Genomic DNA, 23,413 nt, shown 5'->3' on the forward strand with positions numbered 1-23,413 from the left:
ATCTTTTAAACACAGCTCCCTCTGTCTGGCTGTCTGGCTGTCTGACTGTTTTCCCTCCATCATTTTGCCAAGAGTCTCCTCTTTTACTGGAAAATTCCCATGAGTATAGATACATGTTTGCTCTCTCAGTTTGCAACACACACACATGCACACACCCAAACACACACAAACACATGGTGGCCCCTCCATCCCCTACCCTCGTCCAACTATCACCTCACTTCTCTACTCTCCTGCAGAGGAAATCTTTTAGAAAGAACTGTCTAGGCATGCTGCCTCCACCTCCTCAGTTCGTCTATTTTTCATCCCACTCCAATCTGGCTTCTGCCACCAACACACAAATGAAATTGCTTTTGTCATGTCACAAACCAACCGAATCCACTTGCGACAATCATTGGCCCCTTTTCGGTCCTCATTCCAGCCACGTTTGGCGGAATGGATGGCTTCCTATCTTGACACACTCTCCTCACTTGGAATCTGTGGGGGGACATCTCCTGATTTTTCTCTTCAGTTTAGGTTTTTTTTTCTCCCCCTGGATAACCCCATCATTTCCATGGCTTTAAAAACCTTCCATCCACTGACTGTTTCTGAATTCACCCACTTGCCAGTAGCTACCTTGCCTTCTCAGCTTGGATGTCCAATGGTATTTCAAGAAAAGTCGTTGAGAAAGAGTATCTTCAGTTTTCCTCATCACCTGCCCTCACCTCACACAGGCTTCCTAATCACCTCTCCTGCATTGCTCAAGCTAGAAACTTGGGAAGCATTCTTGATTTGTAATCACAAAGTCCCACCTCTTCTGCTTCCAGAATATATTTCAACTTCCTCGAGTTCTATGTCCAGGGCCACCATCCTGGTCTGTGCTGTATCATCTTTAATCTAGATGACCGCCAGAGACCCTTGGTCTGTCTCCCTAGACCCACTCTTGCCCTTCCCTAACTACTCTCTTTGTATCCCTGCCTATGGTTCCACATCAATTGCCTTGGGTCTCAGACGTTATAGGGGTAAACTAGAGGAGTTGCTTTTGAATTGTATGTCTGATGGGAAGGAAAGAGAAAAATCAAGCATGACCAGGGTTTTCTCCAGCAACTTGGTAAGAAGGGATAGCTCTGATCAAGGGGGGAAGTGTGGGTCAGGCACAGGTTTGACTGATGGGGATGGGCTGGAAGGACGATTGATAATTTTCCACATGCTGACTCTGAAATGTCAATTTGCCAAGCAGCAGTGTGCTAGAGGTGGGAAGAAATATTAGACATGATAGCTGTTTGTCGAATGAATAAGTGAACCAAACTATACTTCCAGAGAAGCCAATTCAGGGGGAAAGATTTGGAAGCTGTTAGGCTTTGACCTGACGTCCTAATGGATATCTCTGGTGTTATTTGCATATATGGGTCTGGAGATCAATAGGAAAACTAGAGGAAAATCTGGAGATCAATAGGAAAATTAGATCAATAGGAGGCTTAGACCTGAGGCTCACTTGAGAGTTTAAACCATGGAAGATATAAGATTGAAGTGAAACTTCTAGAAAACCTAAGCATTTTATTTTCACGTATTTTATTCAAAATAAAAGCTTTTATTGAGTTGGATGGAGAAATGTTTAGTGTCTTCCCTGTCTTCTACCCACTAGAAGCCAGTAACACTCCTCTGCCCTGAGACTGCAAGTTGTGCTAACCAAAATGTCCCTAGACGCTTCCCATCCCCCGGGTGGGGGAGAGAATCACCCCTGGTGAGAATTGCAGGATTAGAGCAATGGCGATGAGAAAACCAGTACTTCTGGCAACGGAAATGTTAATGTTTGAGAATATTGGAGAAATGGCTGCAAAGTAGTAGCGTTCTGAGCTTTTACCCTGCAAAAAAGCTTTTGGAAAGAATCTGATCTTTAAGCAGACTGCTTGCACCGCAAGGGTGTTGGGTAGGGGAAGAAGAGGGTGGAGGAAAGTCGCCCCCACCGCATATCCCCCCCCCCCCACCCCCGCCCGGGAGAGAATCACTGAAGTCAGCATCTGGCCTCAGCGTTGCAGACTGCCCTGACTCCCCTGCAGTAATCCTGTCTGCTCTCCACGCGCAGAAGGCTCTGGTAGAAACTGATGAAATGTTCCCAGCACTGCTGGACGGGGTTTTAGCTCTTCGGAGATGACCTCAGGGCAGTTCGCCTGCTGCCCCCTAGCGGGGCGCCTCGGGATCGCGTGGTAAATTGTGGCCCTTCTCGAATTTGCTGTCCAGGCTGAACTGTCAAGCTGGCTCTGAGACTGCACGACAGGTCCGGGAGAGAACAGGTTGCCCGTCTAGCTTTCCTCCCATCTTTGCTCCACATGGCATCCCTAACACTCACTAGCAACTTCACGAAGGTGGCAAAAGGGAAGGCACACGACGTCAACGGGACAGGAGACCGGCAGGGGCGGGGTGACATCACAACTGTTTCCAACTGGGTAAACCTATCTTGGTGAAAACAGGGGAGCGCGGCAGCCCCTAGAGCATCGGGAACAGGCTCTCGGTTGCCCTCTGCTGTAGAAACGAGTGAAGAGACACCGTTCTGTTCCAGAGGCACAAATTAAGATGCTGTGCACCAATATAGGCCACGGGATGACACTGCTTTTTACCAGCTGCAGCTAAAGACAGAGCATCTATTTTGGTGTGTGTGCCAGGAAAAGAAACACTAATCATAGACAGCAGAGTTCCTCAGCACTGGTTTAGAAAGACTGAAGGACCAATCCTGTCCCAATCCCCTGAAACGTAACGGCGGAACAGGGGAGGGTGGCGGTAGGGACAAGAATGCACTGAGGGGATCCTTAAAGTCATCCCCATATCAGGGACGTTTGAGAGGCCCCTATTCTTTGTACTTCTTGGGTCTAAAAGTCACGTCACACACCTTATGAAAAAAATCGTTCATACATTTAATAGATGTATCACAATTTCTTTGAGTAGAGGTCATTGGTAGCATACATAAAATATTTTTGAGTTACCCAAATGCAGTTTATTCGTAAGGAATGTGTATATATACATGCATGTCAATCACATAAGGCAACAATTCTCATGCATGGAACTGCATGTTTCATCTAAGGTTTTGAATAAAGGAATTTGAAGAGAGGAGAGACATAGCTTGACCTCTTATGAAAGGATCCTGGCTGCAGCATTGGGAAAAGACTACAGGAGACCAAGGCGGTAGCAGTGAGACCAGTTAGTGGGGTACTTTGATATTCTAGGCAAGACGATGGCAGCTGTGTTTAGGGTGGCAGTGGCGCAGGTAGTGAGGAATGGTCAGATCAAAGGATGCTTATTTTCCTTCATTTTTTAAAGTTTCATTGACACAGAGTTGATTTAGAATGGTGTGACAATTTCTGCCATAGAATAAAGTGACTCAGTTATACGTGTACACACATTCATTCTTTTTCAGATGATTTTCCCACATGGATTTCCTGGAATACTGGGTGGAGTTCTCCATGCTGTACAGCAGGTCCCTACTGGCCAGTTTGCATACGCCAATAGATGCCAATCCCCAACCCCCAGTCCATCCCCCCGCCTCCCAACCTGTCCCTTTTGGCAACATAAGTTTTCAGTCTGTTTCTGTTCTGCAAATAAGTTCGTTTGAATCCTGTTTTTAGATTCCACATACAAGTGATGTCCCATGTTTGTCTTCCACTAACTTTACTTAGTGTGATAATCTCTAGGCCCATCCATGTTCCTGCGAATGGCATTATTTCATTCTTTTTTATAGCTGAGTAGTATTCCACTGTGTATACATAGCACTTCTTTATCCATTCCTCTGCGGATGGATATTTAGGTTGCTTCCATGTCTTGGCTATGGTGAATAATGCTGCAGTGAACACTGGGGTGCATGTATCTTTTTGAATTATGGTTTTCTTCAGATAGACGCTTAGAAGTGGGATGGCTGGATCACATAGTAGTTATATTTTTAGTTTTTGCAGAACCTCCATATTATTCTCCATAGTGGTTGTACTCTACCAGTCTACATTCCCACCAACAATGTAAGAGGGTTCCCTTTTCTCCAAACCCTCTCCAGAATTTACTGTTTATAGCATTTTTGATGACAGCCGTTCTGGCTGGTGTAACATAATACTCATGATAGTTTTGATTTGCATTTCTCTAATAATTAGGATGTTGAGCATCTTTTCCTATAGAATCTATTTCAAATGTAGAACCAGGGGGACCTGTGGCTGCACTTATAGATGGTGTGTGAGAAAAACAGAGAGAGACAGAGAGTCATCCAGAGTCAAGGATGACTGAGCAACTAGAATGGAGTTGCCATGGACTGAGATGGAGGAGACTGGTGGCGGGGGGGGGGGGGCGAGGGGCAGGAGGGCTGGGAGCGAAGAGATTCTGAGTGGGGATGCCGAGTTAAGACATTGGTTAGACATTTGAATATGAGTCTGGATTTCGGGGGGAGAAGCCCAAGCCAGAAATACCAAATTGCAAGACACCAAGATAGAGCTGCTACTCAAAGCCATAACAGTGTATGAGGCTCCCCCAAGGATGGAGCGCTAGGCACTCTAGAGGTTGGGGGGAAGAGGAGGAGTCAGAAGGGGGTCTGAGAGGGAGACTCAGGGAGGTAGGACAGAGGGAAGCCGAGTGGGGACAGTGAGAGGAGTGGCGCGGGCTGAGAAGGTGTCAGTCACATCTCTGCCCCAGGTGGTTATGATTCCAGCCGCCTGGGGGCGGCGTGTGTACCGCGCCGAGGGGCAGGTGGCTACGCAGACCTGTACAGATCCTGAGAGCACCAGAGAGGGTTGAGTTAGGGGCCGGTTTTCATCGAGAAGTGACATGATCAGAAGTGTTTCAGAAACCATTGTGTGGCTGTACAGCATTTAGAAGTATACACCCCGCGGTGGTGCGACAGGTGTGGTGACAGAAACCCAGGTCTGAAATGTTCACTTACGTACTTTGTATTGCTTCGTTACCTAGCGCGAGGCATTATTTTTGTAAGTTACAAACTACTAAAGAAGATAAATGAGAAATAAAAGACTGGAGACGCAACTGCAACGTGCACTGTAGCAGCTCAGGAAAGAGATGAACAGAATTCCTGAGGACTCATTGCAGGGAAATGCACTGAAGTCAGACAGTCTCAGAACCTGACAGTCTGCCAGGAACTGACTACAGGAGCCTGGGAAATGGAGGGAGAGCTCCCAACCAGAGGGGGACAGCGCTTCCTCACCCACCCTCCCAACCACAACTGGAACCCCGCCCTCCACAAGCAACGCTCTCAACATCTAGATGGGGGGGGGGGGACGAGGGTCATTTCCAACGTTCAGAACATGAATGAATTGGTTCCATATATGATTTAATTCAAACTCATGACGCCCTTTTTTTTTTTCCAGACAGTAAAAATTGGAGGTATTAAGCCATAGAATCTATTGTAAAGGTAACTTCGTGGGGCCAACCTCTTTTTAAAAAGTGACACGCTTCCTCCTTTATGACATGCTTTGCTGATATGAACTAAGTATCTGGTTTTGCTAATTTGGGGATGCATTTTATAACATTTATCTGTCTATGAAGAGCAAACAGAAGGGACCCTGCCCAAACATTCTCACTAGGTGTATCTGTGTAGCTGTCTGCTATGTCAACCACATAACCCAGACACACACTTCACAACCTGACAGTCAACTGAGGTGCCAAGGATGCAGGTGCCAAGATTCAGGTGTGTACCTAGTTCGCCTTAACTTTCAGGAATCACTGATTCTACCTCAAGTAAAGGTGAACACTGCACTTTTAAAGCTTGTCAGAGTAAAACTTACGTATCTGCGAAGGTCTGTCTTAGTAAGAATATGAAGATAACGGATTACTCTAGAATCAGTGTGTGGGTCAAGCTAAGTCTTCGGAGAGCTATTTACTGGGACTCCAGTACTTTGGAAGTTTTAAGGATTTGCTTTCACTGAAACGCACTCCAACACATCACCGGTCTACACTGTACTGCTTGAAATGGGTCATTTTACTTCTAGGAATGTGAACACAGATTACGCCCGTGTAAAACTTATCTCGGGCCTTCGTACCATGACAGAGGCACTCGATTATATGCCTTGACTGTGGAGACTTATCCATGGACATCCTTTTCTTTTTGTGGCCGCCCTGCAGGGACCAGATCTGAGTTACCTATGCCACAGCTGCAGCAGCACTGGATCCTTGACCCACCGTGCTGGGCCCGAGAGCGAACCTCCGTCCTGACGCTGCAGATACATGCTGATCCCATTCTGCCACAGCAGGAACTCCCAGGGACGTCCTTTTCAAGGGAAATAAAGTTCAGGCTTGAATTCACTACCTAATTCTTGTAAGTATTCAGGCTACTGTAGCATGTGATTTGTTTTAAACATATCCCTGAGCTTTATCTAATGTTGTCTATTGATTTTCCATTCAACTGTAATTCTCCTTGTGTTTTAACAAACTATCTCACTTTTATTATTTTTTTGAATGAGGCAGGAAACAGCAAATCTTGGACTCAGGGTAGACACAGGAATGGGGGAGGGAGAGGGAAAGATGAAATGAATTACGTTCAAAGTAAAAAGCCCATGGTGATGGAAATAAAAAAATGATAAAAAGTAAAATCAACTAAAAGGAAATGTAAAATAAACTAGAAGGAAAACGCAGGGGAAATCCCCTCAGTATATTTTCTGTGTGCTACTGGATTCACTGACTTCTCCTTAAAAAAAAACTCTCAAAACTTTAAGTTCAAATCTCATGAACCATCTAATGAATTCTGAACGTCATTCTGATTTAACATAAAATGTCGAGGACTCACCTCTAAGTCAATTAACGTTCATATAAAGTGCCATATACGAAGGCAATGTTGATTCGCTGAAACAAAAAAACAAACAGAACAAACTTTTTCTGACTGCTACAACTGTCATCTTAAAAAAACGGTTATCTAGAATTTAAATAACTCATTTCTAGATGTAACCAAACAAAAGCATTTGTGTTAAGTATTCTTGTGCAGAAGAACGACTGGCAAACAAAACCAGAGCCCGAATGTGTAATGCTGGCTATGAATTTTAAATAGCTTCACTCTTCTATCCTGGAAATGTTTTGTTTGTTTTATAAAACTTTATAGTATAATAGAAATAGACACACAGACCCACTGAGCCTCTGCATCGATACCTGCAAACGTTACTCCTGATATAAGCTTCAAATTCCCCACAAAAGACTACCTGCTTATAAAGAATGTTTTCAACTATATTGATGATTTAAAAACAAGCATAAAAATGAAGAATAGCCAAGAAAACCACATAACCAACAAAGAATCTTTCTTTTTTTTTTTTTTTTCAGGAGAAATGTCTCATGTGACGTTATCCTCTTGAAACATGGCTGGTGTCAGTTCTGGGTAAACCAGGACGGCCGCTTCCGCTCTCGCTCAATGATCCTCTTGCCCTGATCCTGCTCTGAGGGTGTCTCCCCCGAGTACAGCACCACGGTCTCCGTGGTGGGAGCCCTGAAAGGGCCCCCTTCCTGCTTCCCCATCTGTCGTCTGATTTCCGCTGTCTCCTTGCGCACCTTCTCATAGCAATAGCCACAGAGGACGTGTTTCTGTTTCAGGTGTCCACATTCAGGACAAACATCTATATTGTTCTTAAAAACAAACAAACAAAAACATTTAAAAGAGGCAACATAGTGCACAAGTCACCTCCCATGGGGTGGGGCTCATATGTGAACTGTCCTGGAATGTTCACACCCCACCGAGTTCAGCCCCATCTTTATAAGGGAACGAGGACATATGCTGATTTGAATTCGTAGAAAAACTGGGAGTAGAACTCAGACTTTCAACCTCGTATACCTTTTTTTTGGCCAGGCCTGCAGCACATGGAAGTTCCCAGGCCAGGGATCGAACCTGTGCCACAGCAGTGACAATGCCAGATCCTTAACCTGCTGAGCCACCAGGAAACTCCACGAGTCTGGTACACTTTTCCTTAAATACAGTAGTCATTTTATGTGAAATGGTACTCCATCCCCCCATCTTCGAAAGCTAAACATCTGATAAAGAGCCCATCAACACAACAGGCTGATCCACATGGCCAGCATCTTAAATAAGACCAAGGAAAAGGATTCACTTTTTCTTTCAACCCATCCTGGGACGAACAAGATGCTAAGTGCATTACGACCTGGCTTCCTCTGATCATCACAGTCTAATTCAAATTCCTGCATGAAGTATAGGTGGTATATGGTGCCATTTTTCTTCCTATAAATGAACACTGATTATTTCTTAATGTAAAACTCCCCATAAATTATAATTTGGGGGTATTTTAATGGGTTTTTCTATGTCTATCCAACTTTAGTAAGACAATTCTAACCTCTAAAGAGGTTCTTTTCAATGTGTTCCAAAGGTAGATTTGAAATATAAAGAAAAATAGTTAACAGCAGCATCAAAGAAACTCTGAACACCTGCTAAGACTAATAAACAAACATGTGTGGGGTAGACGACAAAAGAATCTCATTTTTCTGAGAAACAAAAAACCTGTAAATTACCCGCCCCCCCCCCCCCTTCCCCCAGCTTCTCACTCTGCTCTGGTACCTAGAAAACTGGATTGCACTTCCACTCGAGGTATGGAAAAGATACCCAGTCAGTTGGTGCCCTTTTCCTAACAAAGAGCTCAGCATAACATATGTATGAAGCAGAAAACAAGCCCGTAAGAAAATGAATGTACAGAACAGGAGCTCCTCTTTTCCCTCAGATAAAACCAAGTCAGGGAACTCATGGGATAGATCTCATTCCTAAAATCTTACATGCCCTCAACCAAATGATATGGGTTATTGCTACCTTAATTAAGGGAGTATTTTTCAGTTACACATTTTAGGTCTGGTCCCAAGTGTGGCTCAGTGATACTTTTGGGCTGAGCACTGCGCCTGCTATACTGACTGAGTAGGCTTGTGAAAGTCAACGCTCTGCTCCTGAGTTCCATCTGCACCGCCCTGCTGCTGGGGAGAATGCCCTAGAGTAAACAGGAACTCAAACTGCGGCTGTAAAAGCCATAAATTAGCAGATGAAAGGTAACAAACATTATGATTTTTGTTACTAGATCAATGAAGAAAGTGTTCCCACTGGAGATGAGGAGGAGAAGGAGCACTGAGATGGAGAACAGCCCGAGGACAGGAACACACGAGCACAGTTTCAAGAGGGGATGTGAGCCCAAAAGGGAGACTGCCGGGGATCAGCTTCTGACTCCCCCACTTAAGTTTGTGACCAAAGGCAAATTCCCTTTGCCTGAGTTTCTTTATCTTAGAACTGAGCAAAACAGTATTTACTCTGGAGGGTTGGTGTGAGGCTATGATAAGATAGTTCACATAAAGTGCTCAGATGCATCTTAGGCGCTAATAGATATTAGCTATGTTTATTACCTACCTGAAGATTTTCCTTCACGGTAATTTACTGGATACAGTGAAGAACAGAATAAATCTGTAAGGGCTAGTAAAACCCAATATCCCATAGATCTTGGGATTTTAACTTTAGACTCTGCATAGTTAAAAATGTTTATTCAGGAGTTCCTGTTGTGGCGCAGCAGAAACCAATCCAACTAGGAACCATGAGGTTTCAGGTTCGATCCCTGGCCTTGCTCAGTGGGTTAAGGATCTGGCGTTGCTGTGAGCTGTGGTGTAGGTCGCAGATGCAGCTCGGATCCGGCGTCGCTGTGGCTATAGTGTAGGCTGGCGGCTACAGCTCCCATTAGACCCCTATCCTGGGAACCTTCATATGCCGCGGGTACGGCCCTCAAAAAGCCAAGGACAAAAAAAAAAAAAAGGTTTATTCATATGTGGTTCAAAGGCACACAGCTCAGGACTGGCATAACTCACAAGACAAACGTCAAGTAGACTCTTTACAACCCATTCCTATCCAGACTCCAAACCTTCTCTTTGACTGTGTTGCTAGTATTTAGGCTACAGGACAGTGGGCACACATAATAAGAATATTGTATTTAATTTAGGTCAGAGAACAGGAGACATATATAAGATCCGAAAATAATTTACTCATAGGCTATCTGGATAAACCTAGAGAAAATGCAGTGTAGAGGAGAAACAGCACATCAACAAAAATCATCGTGTTACCTTAACTTTAATAAGCTTCTGAGGGTTTCTTCTTCTACACCGGTTAACTTCAATGCTACGTCTGTTTTTGGGAGCTGCCATCCAAAAGACACTATCCGAAAGGCTGGAAATCGCCTTGCTTCCGTTGGTATCATTTGCTGGTTCTGTACATATAGCTGGACCTTGGACTGCCAATGCTGGTCCTACAAAATAAAACATGGAGATACAGAATCAGTTTCTAGTTTCTAAATGACTATTTACAGATATCACTCTCCTTAACAATCAACAGTGATATATCAACAGGCACATACATAGATAAAATATTGCATTCAATAGACATTTAACAGGAAAATTTAACAGCCATTACAATATACTAAAGCTCATACATGAAGTCATTTTAAAGAACACAGAAATTTTCTTAGCAGCACCTGCTTAAATCAATCAGTGAAATTTTACCAAAAGTTTCTCGTCTTGTAATACAGAACTCAGGGGGTGAGTAGTAAACATGAAAAAAGTCTGAGAGGCACCCAACACAAGACCGAAAAAAAAATTTACTCAGTTGTCCACATTCTACTTGGTGGGCAGTACCTAGTTACTTTGTAAGGAAATCTATGCTTTCCACTGGCCCTGAGATAAATGTTGACTGGTCTTTTATTAGATTCAAACTGAGTTAGCTCCTCTGTCCTGGCAGACACTTTAAGTCACTTAGCTCTTCATTATATTTAATCTTGATCCCTGTCAATTCTCCAAGGAAAAGAACTAGCTCCTCATTCTTTATAAGATATTAATTATTTAGGTGATCACCAACGTTTCACTTTTGTTTTTCTAAATTGTTTATAAAACAATTTGTTCCTTCACCCTCTCCTGGCTATATTCTTCAGACCTAAAATACTTCTTGATTTTAGAAACTTTTAAAAGTATACAAAGATGTCTAACACTTAACAATTGGTATTCCTTTTCAGTTTATCTAAAAGTACTGCTAAGCCCAGACAAGTGGTTAAGAGCACAGGCTCTGGATGGCCTGTGTCACTTTGGTTCCTTTCCGAGCCTACATCTGTAGAAAAGTGCAGACACCTAATGGGACAGTTGTGGAGATTATCCCAGGAAGCACATATAAATTTTGACATACTACCTGGGTATTATCACTTTCATGTTCTGGATACCTTCAAAATCGAGTAGAATGTAAATGTGGAATCAATGACATCCAAGATGCTTCCATTTAAAATTAGTTTCTGTTGGGAGTTCCCGTCTTGGGGCTGCAGACATGAATCCGACTAATATCCATGAGGATGTGGGTTCAATCCCTGGCCTCGCTCACTGGGTCAAAATCCAGCACTGCCGTGAGCTGTGGTGTAGGTCCCAGATGCGGCTGGGATCCAGCATTGCTGTGGCTGTGGCGCAGGCCCGAAGCGGTAGCTCCGATTTGACCCCTAGCCTGGGAACTTCCAAACGCCAGGGGCTGAGGCCCTAAAAAGCAAAATTTAGTTGCCATGGGAAACAGAGGATCAGGATTCAACTGCACAGAGCTCAAACACCGGAAGGCAAATTGCTTTAGGAAGTGGAACGAAAGGAAAGATAAGAGGATCGAAACAGCAGCTCAGCGTGGTGCCAAGCTAATGCCCTTCAGCCCCTAGGCACGAATGGGCAATTGCAGGGCCTTTTTCCTTTTTTGCAGGGGACTGGGGAGCAAAAATTGCTGCCTCTTGCTTCTAAGTAAATGAAGGTCCAGGACAATGTCCTCTACGCTCTGCGGAAGATCAGACCGCGGGAGGAGGGCAGAGCAGGAGCGGGGCCCACAGCCACGCCTGGGGTCCCCGGGTCCAAACCGCTCTCCACGGAGGTTTTTTTACCTACCCCAAGGATGAAGGGGAAGGCCTAGCCGGTTGTGCTGAAGCTTCCGTTGCAGTTGTTCCCACCAATTCCGGAGAAGTCCCCGGGCTGCGGGCCACGGCGGAACCACCAGCACCAGCATGGCGGGCGCCATGTTGCTCGCCCAAAAACCACGCCCATCGGGCCGGGGCCCACCCCTACCTCGAGCATACGCACAGATCAGAGTCGGCAAACGTCTGGCTTAGAACTACAATGCCCAGCATGCCTCTGGAGCGGCTCTGATTCTCCTCCAATCAGAGAGAGAGAAAGGAAGGCGCGGGGAGGGGAAATGAGAAGAAACGGGCTTCAGTGCGCATGTGTGCGGCTGTGCCTTGGATCTTCGGGTAAAGATGGCGGAGCGTGGTTACAGCTTTTCGCTGACTACATTCAGGTAGGGAAGGGGTCTCCGAGGTCCTCCATGTAGCTGAGGTTGCAGGAGCTCAGCCGACCCGGTTTTCTCCATCCTGGTCTCCGGCTTGGTGCTTTCAGAAGGCCCAGGAGGGCTTGGGGGTGGAAATGCGACTTTGCAAAGTCATTTGCAGGGCCCTCCCGCGGCCTGGGGAGCAGTGGTGTCGGGGGGCTGTGGGGACGCGAGTCCGGGGATCCCGGGCGACCTTGGCGCTGCGGGAGGTGGAGGTCCTCACCTAGGGGTTTTCTTTCGCTTTGGGAACTAGAAAAGGCAGCTTTGGGTTCGCTGTCTCTGAGTGTCCCGTTCAGAACTCACAGTTTTGTTTTTTTTTTTACCCAAGTAGGCCTGATTTCGGGAGCTTCCGGAGCGCGGAATCTTGGTCAAATCTATGGGGTTCCTTTTCTCGGAAAGGCCAACTTTCCAGTTTGGTCCGAGTCTTGGACTCCATTTGGCATTAATGTCTTTCGAAACCTCTTCCCGCTTTCGGTTTCCTTGGTGCTCCTACCGGAAGTTTAAGGACTGAAAAATGAAAGCGGTAATCGTTCTGCCCCCTGGTTTGAGGACTCCAAACTCCTCGGCTACATTTGCGCTTTTTGGCTGTTGTATTGGGAGGGGGATTTTTTGTTTGTTTGTGGAAAGGTTGTAGGCCTTTTTATTTTAGAGTAAGTATATAAGAATATTTTTCAAAATAAATTTGAAATGAATTGTCATCATTTCCAGTGTAAGAAAATCATCATTAAAAGATTTAATAATCGAGCGGGGGAGTGGTTCAGTTTGATCATTTTCCTATAGATCAGTGATGCCCCGTTTAACATATATTCTTATTTTGACTGCTGAAAGCAGGCGAGGTCTAACTTGTTGAGTACTTTATGTGGGTGCAGCTTACTGCATCTCTTTCTGCCTCCATGTGTGGTAAATGTTATCGCAGCGCTTTACAGATGAGCTAATTACCACTGCTCAGACCAATTGAATAACTCGTCCAGTGGTCATAGATGAATAGCTGAGTTAACGTTCAAGTTTTTTTCTGACGACAAAATTAATACTTTACATTATTGTATGATGTCTTCTTAAAATACTGAAACACCTTCTTTTTAATAAAAGATCTTATCATATACAGAGATAGAAAACAGTATTTGCCAAGTAGTCACTGTTCATATTCACGAGCAGAACAAACCTGGACTTTTATCTTTAACGAAGAGTAATCCTAGGGGAGCTGAAACATAAAACAGCCGTTCGTTATCAGGGACTGAATCTTTCTATGATAAGTTTCTTTATTAAAATACACTCTTGTTCTTTAACATGACGGTGCAGTTCTGTTTTAGTTGAAACATTTGCTTCTAGCCGGTTGTAGTACCGTATTAGACTATTAACGATGGAAGTGACCAGAGACTGAACTATAGGCTGCAGGGGTGTTTTTGAAGATTACATTGAGTTGGGGATATGGATAATAAGCGGGTAAACAAATTGGTACCTACTAATGCACTCTGAAGAATGTTTTTTCCCGACTTAGGAATTTTTATCAAGAGAAGCAGAAATAAGAAACAACTTTAGATTGGATAGTCTGGGAAGGCCAGTGTTGGGGCTAATTTTGGGCACTGGAAGATGAAAGGGAGCCAACTATTTGAAGATTTAGGGGTAGCGTGAATTGTAGACAGAGGGAAAAAGCATGTATGAAAGTGCTGAGCGTGAAGTCTTAAATTGATATAAGGCCAGTGAGTTAAGAGTGAGCAGGGAGTCAGCATGGGGCAGGGCCATCTTCCAGGGCCCTGTAGGAGTTTTTGTTGTAAGTGAAGCAAGAAATTATTACAGGATTTAAGTGGGGAGAGAGGGGGTGACATGGTACAAAGATAACTGGCTAGGGGTATGGAAGTAAGAGTGGAAAAGAGGAAAACTAGTTAGAAGGCTTCTTCAGTTATCCCTGTGCTTTGGAGCCGAATACTGGCCTGATTGAATGCAAAGTCGGTTGAGTAGCTCAGTGAGTGTGTATATGTGATTACGGCAACAGAAGAAAAGGTAACTTTAAATTTACCTAATCTTTTGAAATGTCCCCAGAAGTATTTAAATTCGGTATTGAAGAATAATTGAAAGCTGAATGGGCCCAGAAGGTCATGATATGATTATTAAAATAATGACCATTAAAGGGGAAACAAGAACAGCTTAATTTTAAAGATTTAAATGTTTATCAGTGTTATTCTGCTCAGGTCACCTAATTTTGTCCTTTAATAGTCTTTAAACTGCTGGCCCTAGGCTTATTCCCTAAAGAGGTCTAGATGAGTGTCTGTCTGTTAGGCAAATGATTGTGGACTCCGGGTCCTAGGTTATGTGCTGAAGAACTGACTGAACCGAGCTTATGCTTTATAAGTAGTGCAAAAATAATTGAAGGATGATGAATCTTAGCCAGAGAGGAAGCATGAGACATTACAGGTCTGAGTGCATGGGATTCAGCCTGATCTGAGTGGTTAGGGCAGCTTCCCTGAGGACAGGCGTTTCTAAGGATGGAAGGATGACCAGGAAAGAGTCCACCAGATAGTGATGAAATGCACTGCAGACAGTGGGATTAGCTTGTCCTAGAGTTTTTTATTTCTAAGAGTAGTTGTGCATCTGGAGCAAGGTGGGATGGTGTGAGTTGAGTGACAGAGTATCTATAATTTTATGAAGATGAAACAGATGACCATCTTTGCGGTAGTAGACTGGAGATAGACTGGTAGTAGACTAGCTGTGTGCCACTTTGGACAAATTACTTTGATTCAAGGACTCTGTTTATATAATAGAAAGGTTGGTGATGTTTATGGTGATTGTTCTAACTCAACAACTAGATCAAATAAAGTATGACCTAAAAAGCCAGTTTGGGCCTAGCTTTGGCTACCAAAGTCAAAAACCAATTAGGTTAAGTATAACCAGCTCATAGCTTATAGAAGTAGCTCTGTGTTATATAACAAACACCTTGTTGCGACTAATATGGAGGTCTTATGTCTCAGGCCATGTCTACTTTATAAAATGTTTAACCCACACACATGGAATAATATGGTGTTACTTGGTATTTAACAGACACATACATGTTCTTGATAACATTAACTATTGGGTGTTTACTCACTGCTGATTTTGTGCCAGGAACACAAGGCATCACTTCATTTAATCTTCACAACCTTTGAAATAAGTAAACTACCACTACTGTTACCCCATTTTACAGAAAACTGGGACACAGAGAGGTTGAGTAACTTGACCAAAGTCACACAGTCGGTCAGTGGTGAAAGGCAACATTAATGATGCTGCTGTAAGTGGCAGAAAAAAAAAAAAAAAACAACAACCAAAGGAAAGAGATAAGAGCTTCACTATGAATGTGTTCAATACCTAGTAAACTTAGCTTCTGTTCAACTTCATGATAATTTTCAAATCCCAGCTATTCCTTGGTGCTTGGACTTGGCCTATATGTGTGGCCTTTCTCAGAGATGTTCTTATAATAAATATTTGAGAATGTATGGATTTAGTGTATACCTTTGTTTCTTTTTAAGCCCATCTGGTAAACTTGTACAGATTGAATATGCTTTGGCTGCTGTAGCTGGAGGAGCCCCTTCAGTGGGAATTAAAGGTAATTAAATGCTTCATTTCAGATTCCTGTTTTTGTTGTTCTAATGTTCTCTGGAATTAATTAGTAATTAATGTAAAAATAAATATCTGTAGCGGCATAATTTTTAATGGTTCTTTTTGTTAATCTACAGTATTTTGAAGTTTAAAGAGAAATAAGCCAATAAGCCAAAGAAGACGATTAAATTAAAAAAAAACCTTTATCTATTTAGTTGTGGTAACCTACAAGTAGTCTTTCCTATTCAGAAAACTGAGTGGTCTTTTGTTTTTCCACTGATTATATATATATCACTATTCTTTGGCAGTTTTTATTCTTTCTATAACTTAGAAAGGGTTAATTATAAAACTTAAAGATATCTTGCAAAAAAATATGTATCGTTGATTTTTAAATTTTAAAATATATGAGCGGTGAGCCAAGTAAGGAGAATTCCATTATTTTAAGACTCTGGACTCTCAGGTGTCCTAGAATACTTTAAAGAAAGTTGTGTAATGCCTCTAGCCCAGGGATTTCTTCGTGCAATACAGATGACCCCGGAGGGAAAGCTGATTTACCGTTCCTTGGGTGGCTTTAATATAGAAATCCAGAAGGAAAGTTTTTATAAATAAGAAGAAATAAAGGAGTTTGGCTGAGATGCTTCCATAATTAGAAAACTGTTGATGTAGAGGCTTTAAATAGGTAAACATTTAGGTCTTTTTTTTTTTTTCTTTTCTTTTTTTTTAAAGCTGCAAATGGTGTGGTCTTAGCAACTGAGAAGAAACAGAAATCCATCCTGTATGACGAGCGAAGTGTCCACAAAGTGGAGCCCATCACCAAGCACATAGGTTTGGTGTATAGCGGCATGGGCCCAGACTACAGGTACCTGCTGCCCCTCGTCCCTTCCTCGCCACCTCTGACTTGCCTGTCATCTCTGCCCTGAGGAGGAAAGTCAGAGGGTGCTGCTCCTTGAATCTCCCAACTTGTCGGTTTTGCTTAGTTTAGCGACGGCAGCCTCCTCGTCCGTGGCCGGGGGACAGGCGGGGGTTACCCCAGGGAGGAGAAGCTGTGCGAGGAGACAGGTGCAGTGCTTTCTGCCGTCCCCTCTGATCCGTGGCTCTCCCCTCTGATCATAATCCCTCTTCTGCCATCCCAGGGCTCGGCTTCAAGGCCTTTGCTGTTCTCTCATGCCTTTTAAAATCCATGAAAGCAATACATGTTATAATAAACTATATTTTTAAAAAGTGGTCAGATGGCATACCATCCAGAGTTAACCTCCTTTGACTTATTTCTGTTTTCAGCAAACAGACAACATTAACATTCTCAAAAGGCCACTAAAAGTTGTGGAATGTGGCAGCCAGACAGGATCTAGCTATTGACACACTCATTCCTTTGATATTTCACGGGAAAGAGAGTAATCCTGTTGCATCAGGTACCAGCAGGATGAAAGAGATTGACAGCTTTCTTTGCCATTTGTCAAGTAAAAAGAGTATTATTACTTCATTCTTTATTTCGTGGGGCAAGATAGGCAAAGCCAAAATTTCCCTTTGATGAGTCAGAAAAAGCATCAGTGTCACTGGCGCGTGGCAAGGCTTCCCTACAGGGGATCCTGTTAGCACTGTATGGAAAGGCTCCCGCAGGGTACTCGCGCTCACGGAATAAACTAAGACGTGATGGCTGTTGTTCAGAGGGATGACGGGCAGGTAAAGGTAAATCCTGTTCGTCTCGCTAATATATTTGATTGTTATACTTCTGACAGATTTTCCATAAGTAGGTTCACGCTGTTCATTAATCTCTGAAGGGTACTCTTTGAAATCCTGTCTGTGGAAGAGACTGAGGCAGAGTGAGAAAAATGTGCTTAAATTTGTGTGTGTGTGTTCCATGCCTGTACATATTAGTGTGTTGCCTGGAATTAGATATAAAAAGACAAGGTACCTGCCCTTGGGGTAAGCCACCCCTGGGGGAGACAGCTCTCCTTGTATACACTAAAGCTGTCACGGCGAGGCTGATTGGACCCCTGGTCCACAGATTTCTTCTTTTTGCCCTTTAGCTCCTCTGTGATGCTCTGGATTTTGTAAATTAACCAGAGTCAGAGGTAAGAACAAGATTGGCTTTGGGCTGAGAGCTGCTGTTAAGGAGATGAGGTTCAGACTTGTGCTGTAGGTTTATGCCTCTAGAAGTAGAACGGGTCTCTAGATAGTAGAGCATCTTAATTTTAATTAAATCTTCTTTCTTTTCTGTCTGTCAGAGTGCTTGTGCACAGGGCTCGAAAACTAGCTCAGCAATACTATCTCGTTTACCAAGAACCCATTCCCACAGCTCAGCTGGTACAGAGAGTAGCTTCCGTGATGCAAGAATACACCCAGTCAGGGTAAGTCGATTTTACTACTTGAAATGTGTCATGAATTGGAAGAAAGGTCATTTTATAAGATTAGACGTATTTTTTTAAAAAAAAGAGGACTCGGTATTCCCATATCTCTTTAATCTGTGGAGAAAATCACTGTGATGAATTATTTCTGTTCTTAACTGGATCTGTAACATTTTCTTAACAAGGAAGTGGGAATGTTGTTTTTGCTGTCCATGTAACAGCAGAAAGCAGCTTCTAGCTAAAGGCCTTTGGCGAGTGATTAAAACATTTCTTTATGGGCAGTCACGGCCGCTTCCAATTTGATCTTCTAACCAGCAATGATCATCAGCCCATAATGAACGCAGTAACTCTAACACATCTGTATTCATTTTAACGCTGCTGTCCTTGAGTGTGGGTGTGACATGGACGAGGTAGTGCAGAGGTGGTTGCTGATATGTAAAGCCAGCGGAAAAGCTGCATTTGTTGAAACCTGTCATTTTTTTAGAACATGAAGTGTTGTTACTCCACACTTACTAACCCCCAAATGTATTTCAGTACCTTTATCAAAATGATCTGACTATTGTTCCTCAGTACCAACTTCATTTTGAATTTATTTAGAAGGTGCTAAATACTTTTATTTTTCTTTTTATGGCCGCACCTGCCACACGTGGAAGTTCCTGGGCCAGGGGTTGAATCCATCTGCCAGCCTACATCACAGCCGGAACAACACCACATCCAAGCCTCAAGTGGGACCTACACTGCAACTTGCGACAATGCTGGATCCTTAATCCACTGAGCAAGGCCAGGGATCAGACCCACATCCTCACAGAGACGGTGTCAGGTCCTTAACTCACTGAGCCACAATGGGAACTCCTTACATACTTTCTAATGAACTTAGAAGTCTAATTCGGCTTACTTTATAATTTGCTTTACTTGAGAGTATTAATAAGTTCTTACCTTGGGTTGACTTAAAGACCATGAAGATGCCAAGTTATTCTCACTTTTTCTTTCTTCAGTGGTGTTCGTCCATTTGGAGTGTCTTTGCTTATTTGTGGTTGGAATGAGGGACGGCCGTATTTATTTCAGTCAGATCCATCTGTAAGTATCGTTAGGTATATCTGAGGGATTTGTCGAAGTGCTCTTTGAATATCGAATAATAATAGAAGCCATAAAAAGCTTAAAAATTAGAATATTGTGTTTTTCATTTAGGGCCTTAGAAGCAGTACATACTCACTTGCACATTAAAGTGCTAGTAATTCACAGTCTTCGGCTAAGGGAGCGCCTTTGGTTCTGTGCTCTGTTCTTCGGTTGTTAACGTCACATACTTTGGTTGAAATAGTTGTTACCAAATCTCAAGTCTGGAATTCTTTTAAACAATTGTAAGTAGAGATTAAAGGGTCTGGGGGGCAGTGCTCTTTGCCCTCAGTTTACCCTCAGGTCCGACTGGAGTGTGGCTCTTGCATAAACATTGATGTTACCGTCTTGAATCCGATGGTCTGCGAGATGGATGCGTGGTCTGCTCTAAAGCAGGAGATGGGTGTCCGAGTCGGCCGGGGTCTGTGGCGGGTACCATTCTTCCACGTGTGTCTCGTGTCTGTCACTCACGTTTGCTGTGAGGAGACCCAGAAGAAAAAACTCGTGCTCAAAAACTGATCTTTCGTAGCTTATAGGTCGTTAGATAAAGGTAGGTTCACTCAGTCCAAAACTTCTGGTCTAGCTTTGTAATCTGAAAGGGCAAAAAAAAAAAAAAAAATTGGTTGTCTGTTACTTAAGTCATAAAAGTAAGTATTTTGTTATTCTGTATCTGAGCTTCTGAAGCTAAAAGCCTTCTAACCTTTCTTCCTGGTGGGTATCAGAGCCACTGGCACTGGCATCCAGCTTTCATCTTTGCCCTTTTTGCCCCTGTTGTATCCAAAAAGCAGTTCTTTCTTTTAAAATATGTTTGGTGTGTTTCTTTCAGTGTCTGTATATGTGGGTGTGTATATATTTTTTCAGCAGATGAGGTCATGTTGTATATGACATACTGCTGGCTGCTTTTGCTTAATGTTAGATTTCAAAATATCAACACCTTTGAAAATTTTTAGTGCAAAACTGTGTCTTTTTAACATAGTCACCAAAGACGATGGCAAGTTGGTCACCATTTTTAGATATATATAACAGACTTTTGGAGCCCTTCCGTTCTAGTGAGCCTAAAATATTACTTTCCATTAATGGCTCTGAGTTAACCTCAGTTTCTTTCTTTTTTTTAACATAAATTTTGTACAGTAAATTGCACATATTTAAAGTGTGCAGTTTGATGAGCTTTTGATGTGTGTAAATACCTGAGAAAACCATCACCGCAATCGAGATGCTGAACTTCCCCATAGCCTCCAAAAGTCTCTTCATGCCTCTTTGTCATTTACCCTGCTGTTAACCTTTCAAAAAAATAAATAAATGAAAGGAGTTCCCATCGTGATTCAGCGGTTAACGAACCCTGCTAACATCCATGAGGACGCAGGTTCCATCCCTGGCTTCACTTGCTGGATTAAGGATCCGGTGTTGCCATGAGCTATGGTGTAGGTGGCAGATGCGGCTCGGATCTGTTGCTGCTGTGGCTGTGGTGTAGGCCAGTGGCTACAGCTCTGATTCGATCCCTAGCTTGGGAACCTCCATATGCCGTGGGTACAGCCCTAAAAAAATAAAACCCCATATTTTGTGACATACTCCATTGCATCTCAATAAATATTCCGTGACCTTAGAAGTTAGAGACAAATTATTGAACCAAGAAATAAATGTCAAGGCATATATAATAATGATTTAAAATACGATTTTTCCTCTTCCCTTCCTGATTAAGGGAGCCTACTTTGCTTGGAAAGCCACTGCAATGGGAAAGAACTATGTGAATGGGAAGACGTTCCTTGAGAAAAGGTAGGCTCATAAAACTAGAATCATTAGCAAACATACTTTAAATTTCAGCTCTCTTTAAATAACCAGGAATCTGAACAAATTTGTTGTGTCCCTGTGTATGGGAGTCTAGTTATTGATGGAACAGCAAACTTCTCCCTATCCCAGCTCCCAGCTTTCACTGTGGTAAGTGGTAATGTTCATTTCTTAAGACCTTCTCTTTCTGCATTCTCATGTTTTTTCCTAAATGTTGTGGGTTTTTTTATTTTATTTTTTCCTTAAAAAAAAAGCCCCACAAAAAAAAAAAGAAAAGAAAAAAAGATTGGATTTGGAGTAAAAATTTGGGGAGGAAAACTTAACAGTTTACATTTTGACAATTACAGAAAAAAATCTCAGAGCCAACTACCTGGTGTTGAAGGTGGATTAAAGCTGGGATTTATGTGCTTGATGAAATGTGGGATGCATAAAAATCTGCCCCTGCCTAGCATGGCAAACTGCTCTCACCTCCTTGCAGCTCTCTTCTAGACTCTGCATGGCTGTCGTCCACCAAAAAGTGTCCCGCGTTTTGAAAGAAAAATGTTTGTAATTGATCACAGCTAACAAATGAAACTTCTCAGTACCTTTTCAATAATGTTTATTTTTGTTGTTGTTTTTTCTTTTTGTCTTTTTTTTGTTTTTTTTTTTTTTTTTTTGCCATTTCTTGGGCCGCTCCCGCGGCATATGGAGGTTCCCAGGCTAGGGGTCGAATGGGAGCTGTAGCTGCCAGCCTACGCCAGAGCCACAGCAACTCGGGATCCGAGCCGCATCTGCGACCTACACCACAGCTCACGGCAGCGCTGGAACCTTGAGCCACTGAGCAAGGGCAGGGATCGAACCCGCAACCTCATGGTTCCTAGTCGGATTCGTTAACCACTGTGCCACGACGGGAACTCCAATAATGTTTAGATTACTAGAATCTGAGACCTATGATTAGTTGGTAAACTTAGGATCTTAAAGCACTTTCTTTTTCCTTTTACATGTTATTATGAGTCTTCCAAACATTATAAGAACAGACATAGGAAATTTTAGCAAGGGTCTGATTCTCTGCCTTACTTTTGTAAGTTATTATAATATCGCCACCACACTCTGAATACATTAAAATTTTTATACTTAAAGGAAGTTTCCTAAAATAAACTCATGTTAGGGTTACATTCTTCATGATGGGCATGCACACCAAGCGACTATCAGCTTGTTTGGGGACAGCCAGCTCCGTGAGGCGACTGAAATAATTAACCTGTAACTTAATATTTTTAAGAGTGTTTTGGATTTTTTAGAAAATCTTATACTGTTGCTGTCATTGCATTTGCATAGTCATAAATAATGTTAATAGGGCCATAAAACACTGTTTATCAACAAATTTTTTAGATACAATGAAGATCTGGAACTTGAAGATGCCATTCACACAGCCATATTAACCCTAAAGGTTAGTTCAGTACCCACCAAGGGGATTGGTAATGATTTTACAATTAACTGCTGGGAAATTGACCTTTTCCCTCCCTCTTCGTCAGGAGAGCTTTGAAGGGCAAATGACAGAAGATAACATAGAAGTTGGAATCTGCAATGAAGCCGGATTTAGGAGGCTTACTCCCACTGAAGTTAAGGATTACCTGGCTGCCATTGCATAATAATGAAGTGACTGAAAATCCTGAATTTCAGATCTCTCTCTACTTAAACATGTTTAAAGTATGTTTTGTTTTGCAGACTTTTTGCATACTTATTTCTACATGGTTTAATGGACTGATGTTTTTAAAATGAGACTTATAAATCATAATAAACTGTTAAATTCAACTTCCAGCCTTTTAGGAGTTTAGTAAACTTTTAACACAGTTACTTCCTGCTTTTTATCACCGCTGATTTCTAGAAGCCACATTACAAAGCAGAACAGTGAACTCACTCTTTAGGCTTCACGCAGGTCTGGTTAAGTCTCATTCCCTCTTTCCTGTCAGATGTTGTCTGTGCTGCAGTAAAGCAGAGTGCCTGTTTCAGTCCACACCGCTGCTGGTAGAGCTGGGAGAATCTGCAGAGACAGGGCGGGAAGCATAGATGTTTTTCAGGCACCATTAACTGGATCCGTGAGACCCTGGGATGTTCTGAGATGGCGCTGGAGCTGCCTAGGGCGCTCAGCCAAATGCTCTCCCGTAGGAGATAGATTATGGAAATAGAGAAAAAAATGGTGTGCCAGTTACCGTGGATTTCTCCATCACGAGTAGGTAAATGTATTTAAAAAGAGCCGCCTAGAGTCTACTAGCTCTTTTAAATCCAGGATGAACAAGTGCTGGAAATAAAATACTGA

The 23,413-nt window shown here is 42.8% G+C and overlaps 2 protein-coding genes across 2 annotated transcripts; one reads left to right on the top strand and one right to left on the bottom strand.

Annotated features, from left to right (window-relative positions):
• Positions 1–6,367: 6,367 nt before the first annotated feature.
• MRPL32 (mitochondrial ribosomal protein L32) lies at positions 6,368–12,038 on the bottom strand. The gene is made up of 3 exons (XM_047763146.1): positions 11,869–12,038; positions 10,036–10,217; positions 6,368–7,566 (listed from the first exon to the last, which is right to left on the bottom strand). The coding sequence occupies exons 1-3, from the start codon at positions 11,996–11,998 to the stop codon at positions 7,312–7,314; spliced, it is 567 nt and encodes a 188-aa protein (XP_047619102.1). The 5' UTR covers positions 11,999–12,038; the 3' UTR covers positions 6,368–7,311.
• Positions 12,039–12,164: 126 nt separating this feature from the next.
• On the top strand, positions 12,165–22,908 carry PSMA2 (proteasome 20S subunit alpha 2). The gene is made up of 8 exons (XM_047763145.1): positions 12,165–12,274; positions 15,805–15,881; positions 16,601–16,733; positions 18,100–18,222; positions 19,215–19,296; positions 21,032–21,105; positions 22,486–22,543; positions 22,629–22,908. The coding sequence occupies exons 1-8, from the start codon at positions 12,234–12,236 to the stop codon at positions 22,743–22,745; spliced, it is 705 nt and encodes a 234-aa protein (XP_047619101.1). The 5' UTR covers positions 12,165–12,233; the 3' UTR covers positions 22,746–22,908.
• The last annotated feature ends 505 nt before the right edge of the window (positions 22,909–23,413 follow it).

The sequence above is a fragment of the Phacochoerus africanus genome, chromosome 16, assembly GCF_016906955.1.
Source record: "Phacochoerus africanus isolate WHEZ1 chromosome 16, ROS_Pafr_v1, whole genome shotgun sequence".
Taxonomy (NCBI): Eukaryota; Metazoa; Chordata; class Mammalia; order Artiodactyla; family Suidae; genus Phacochoerus; species Phacochoerus africanus.

Coding starts and splice junctions, on each gene's coding strand:
- PSMA2 (XM_047763145.1), top strand. CDS start 12,234: ATGGCGGAGCGTGGTTACAGCTTTTCGCTGACTACATTCAG. Junction 12,275..15,804: donor TTTTCGCTGACTACATTCAG/GTAGGGAAGGGG, acceptor TTTCTTTTTAAG/CCCATCTGGTAAACTTGTAC. Junction 19,297..21,031: donor TATTTCAGTCAGATCCATCT/GTAAGTATCGTT, acceptor TTCCTGATTAAG/GGAGCCTACTTTGCTTGGAA.
- MRPL32 (XM_047763146.1), bottom strand. CDS start 11,998: ATGGCGCCCGCCATGCTGGTGCTGGTGGTTCCGCCGTGGCCCGCAGCC. Junction 10,218..11,868: donor CCTTCCCCTTCATCCTTGGG/GTAGGTAAAAAA, acceptor TTTATTTTGTAG/GACCAGCATTGGCAGTCCAA. Junction 7,567..10,035: donor AGAAGCTTATTAAAGTTAAG/GTAACACGATGA, acceptor TTTGTTTTTAAG/AACAATATAGATGTTTGTCC.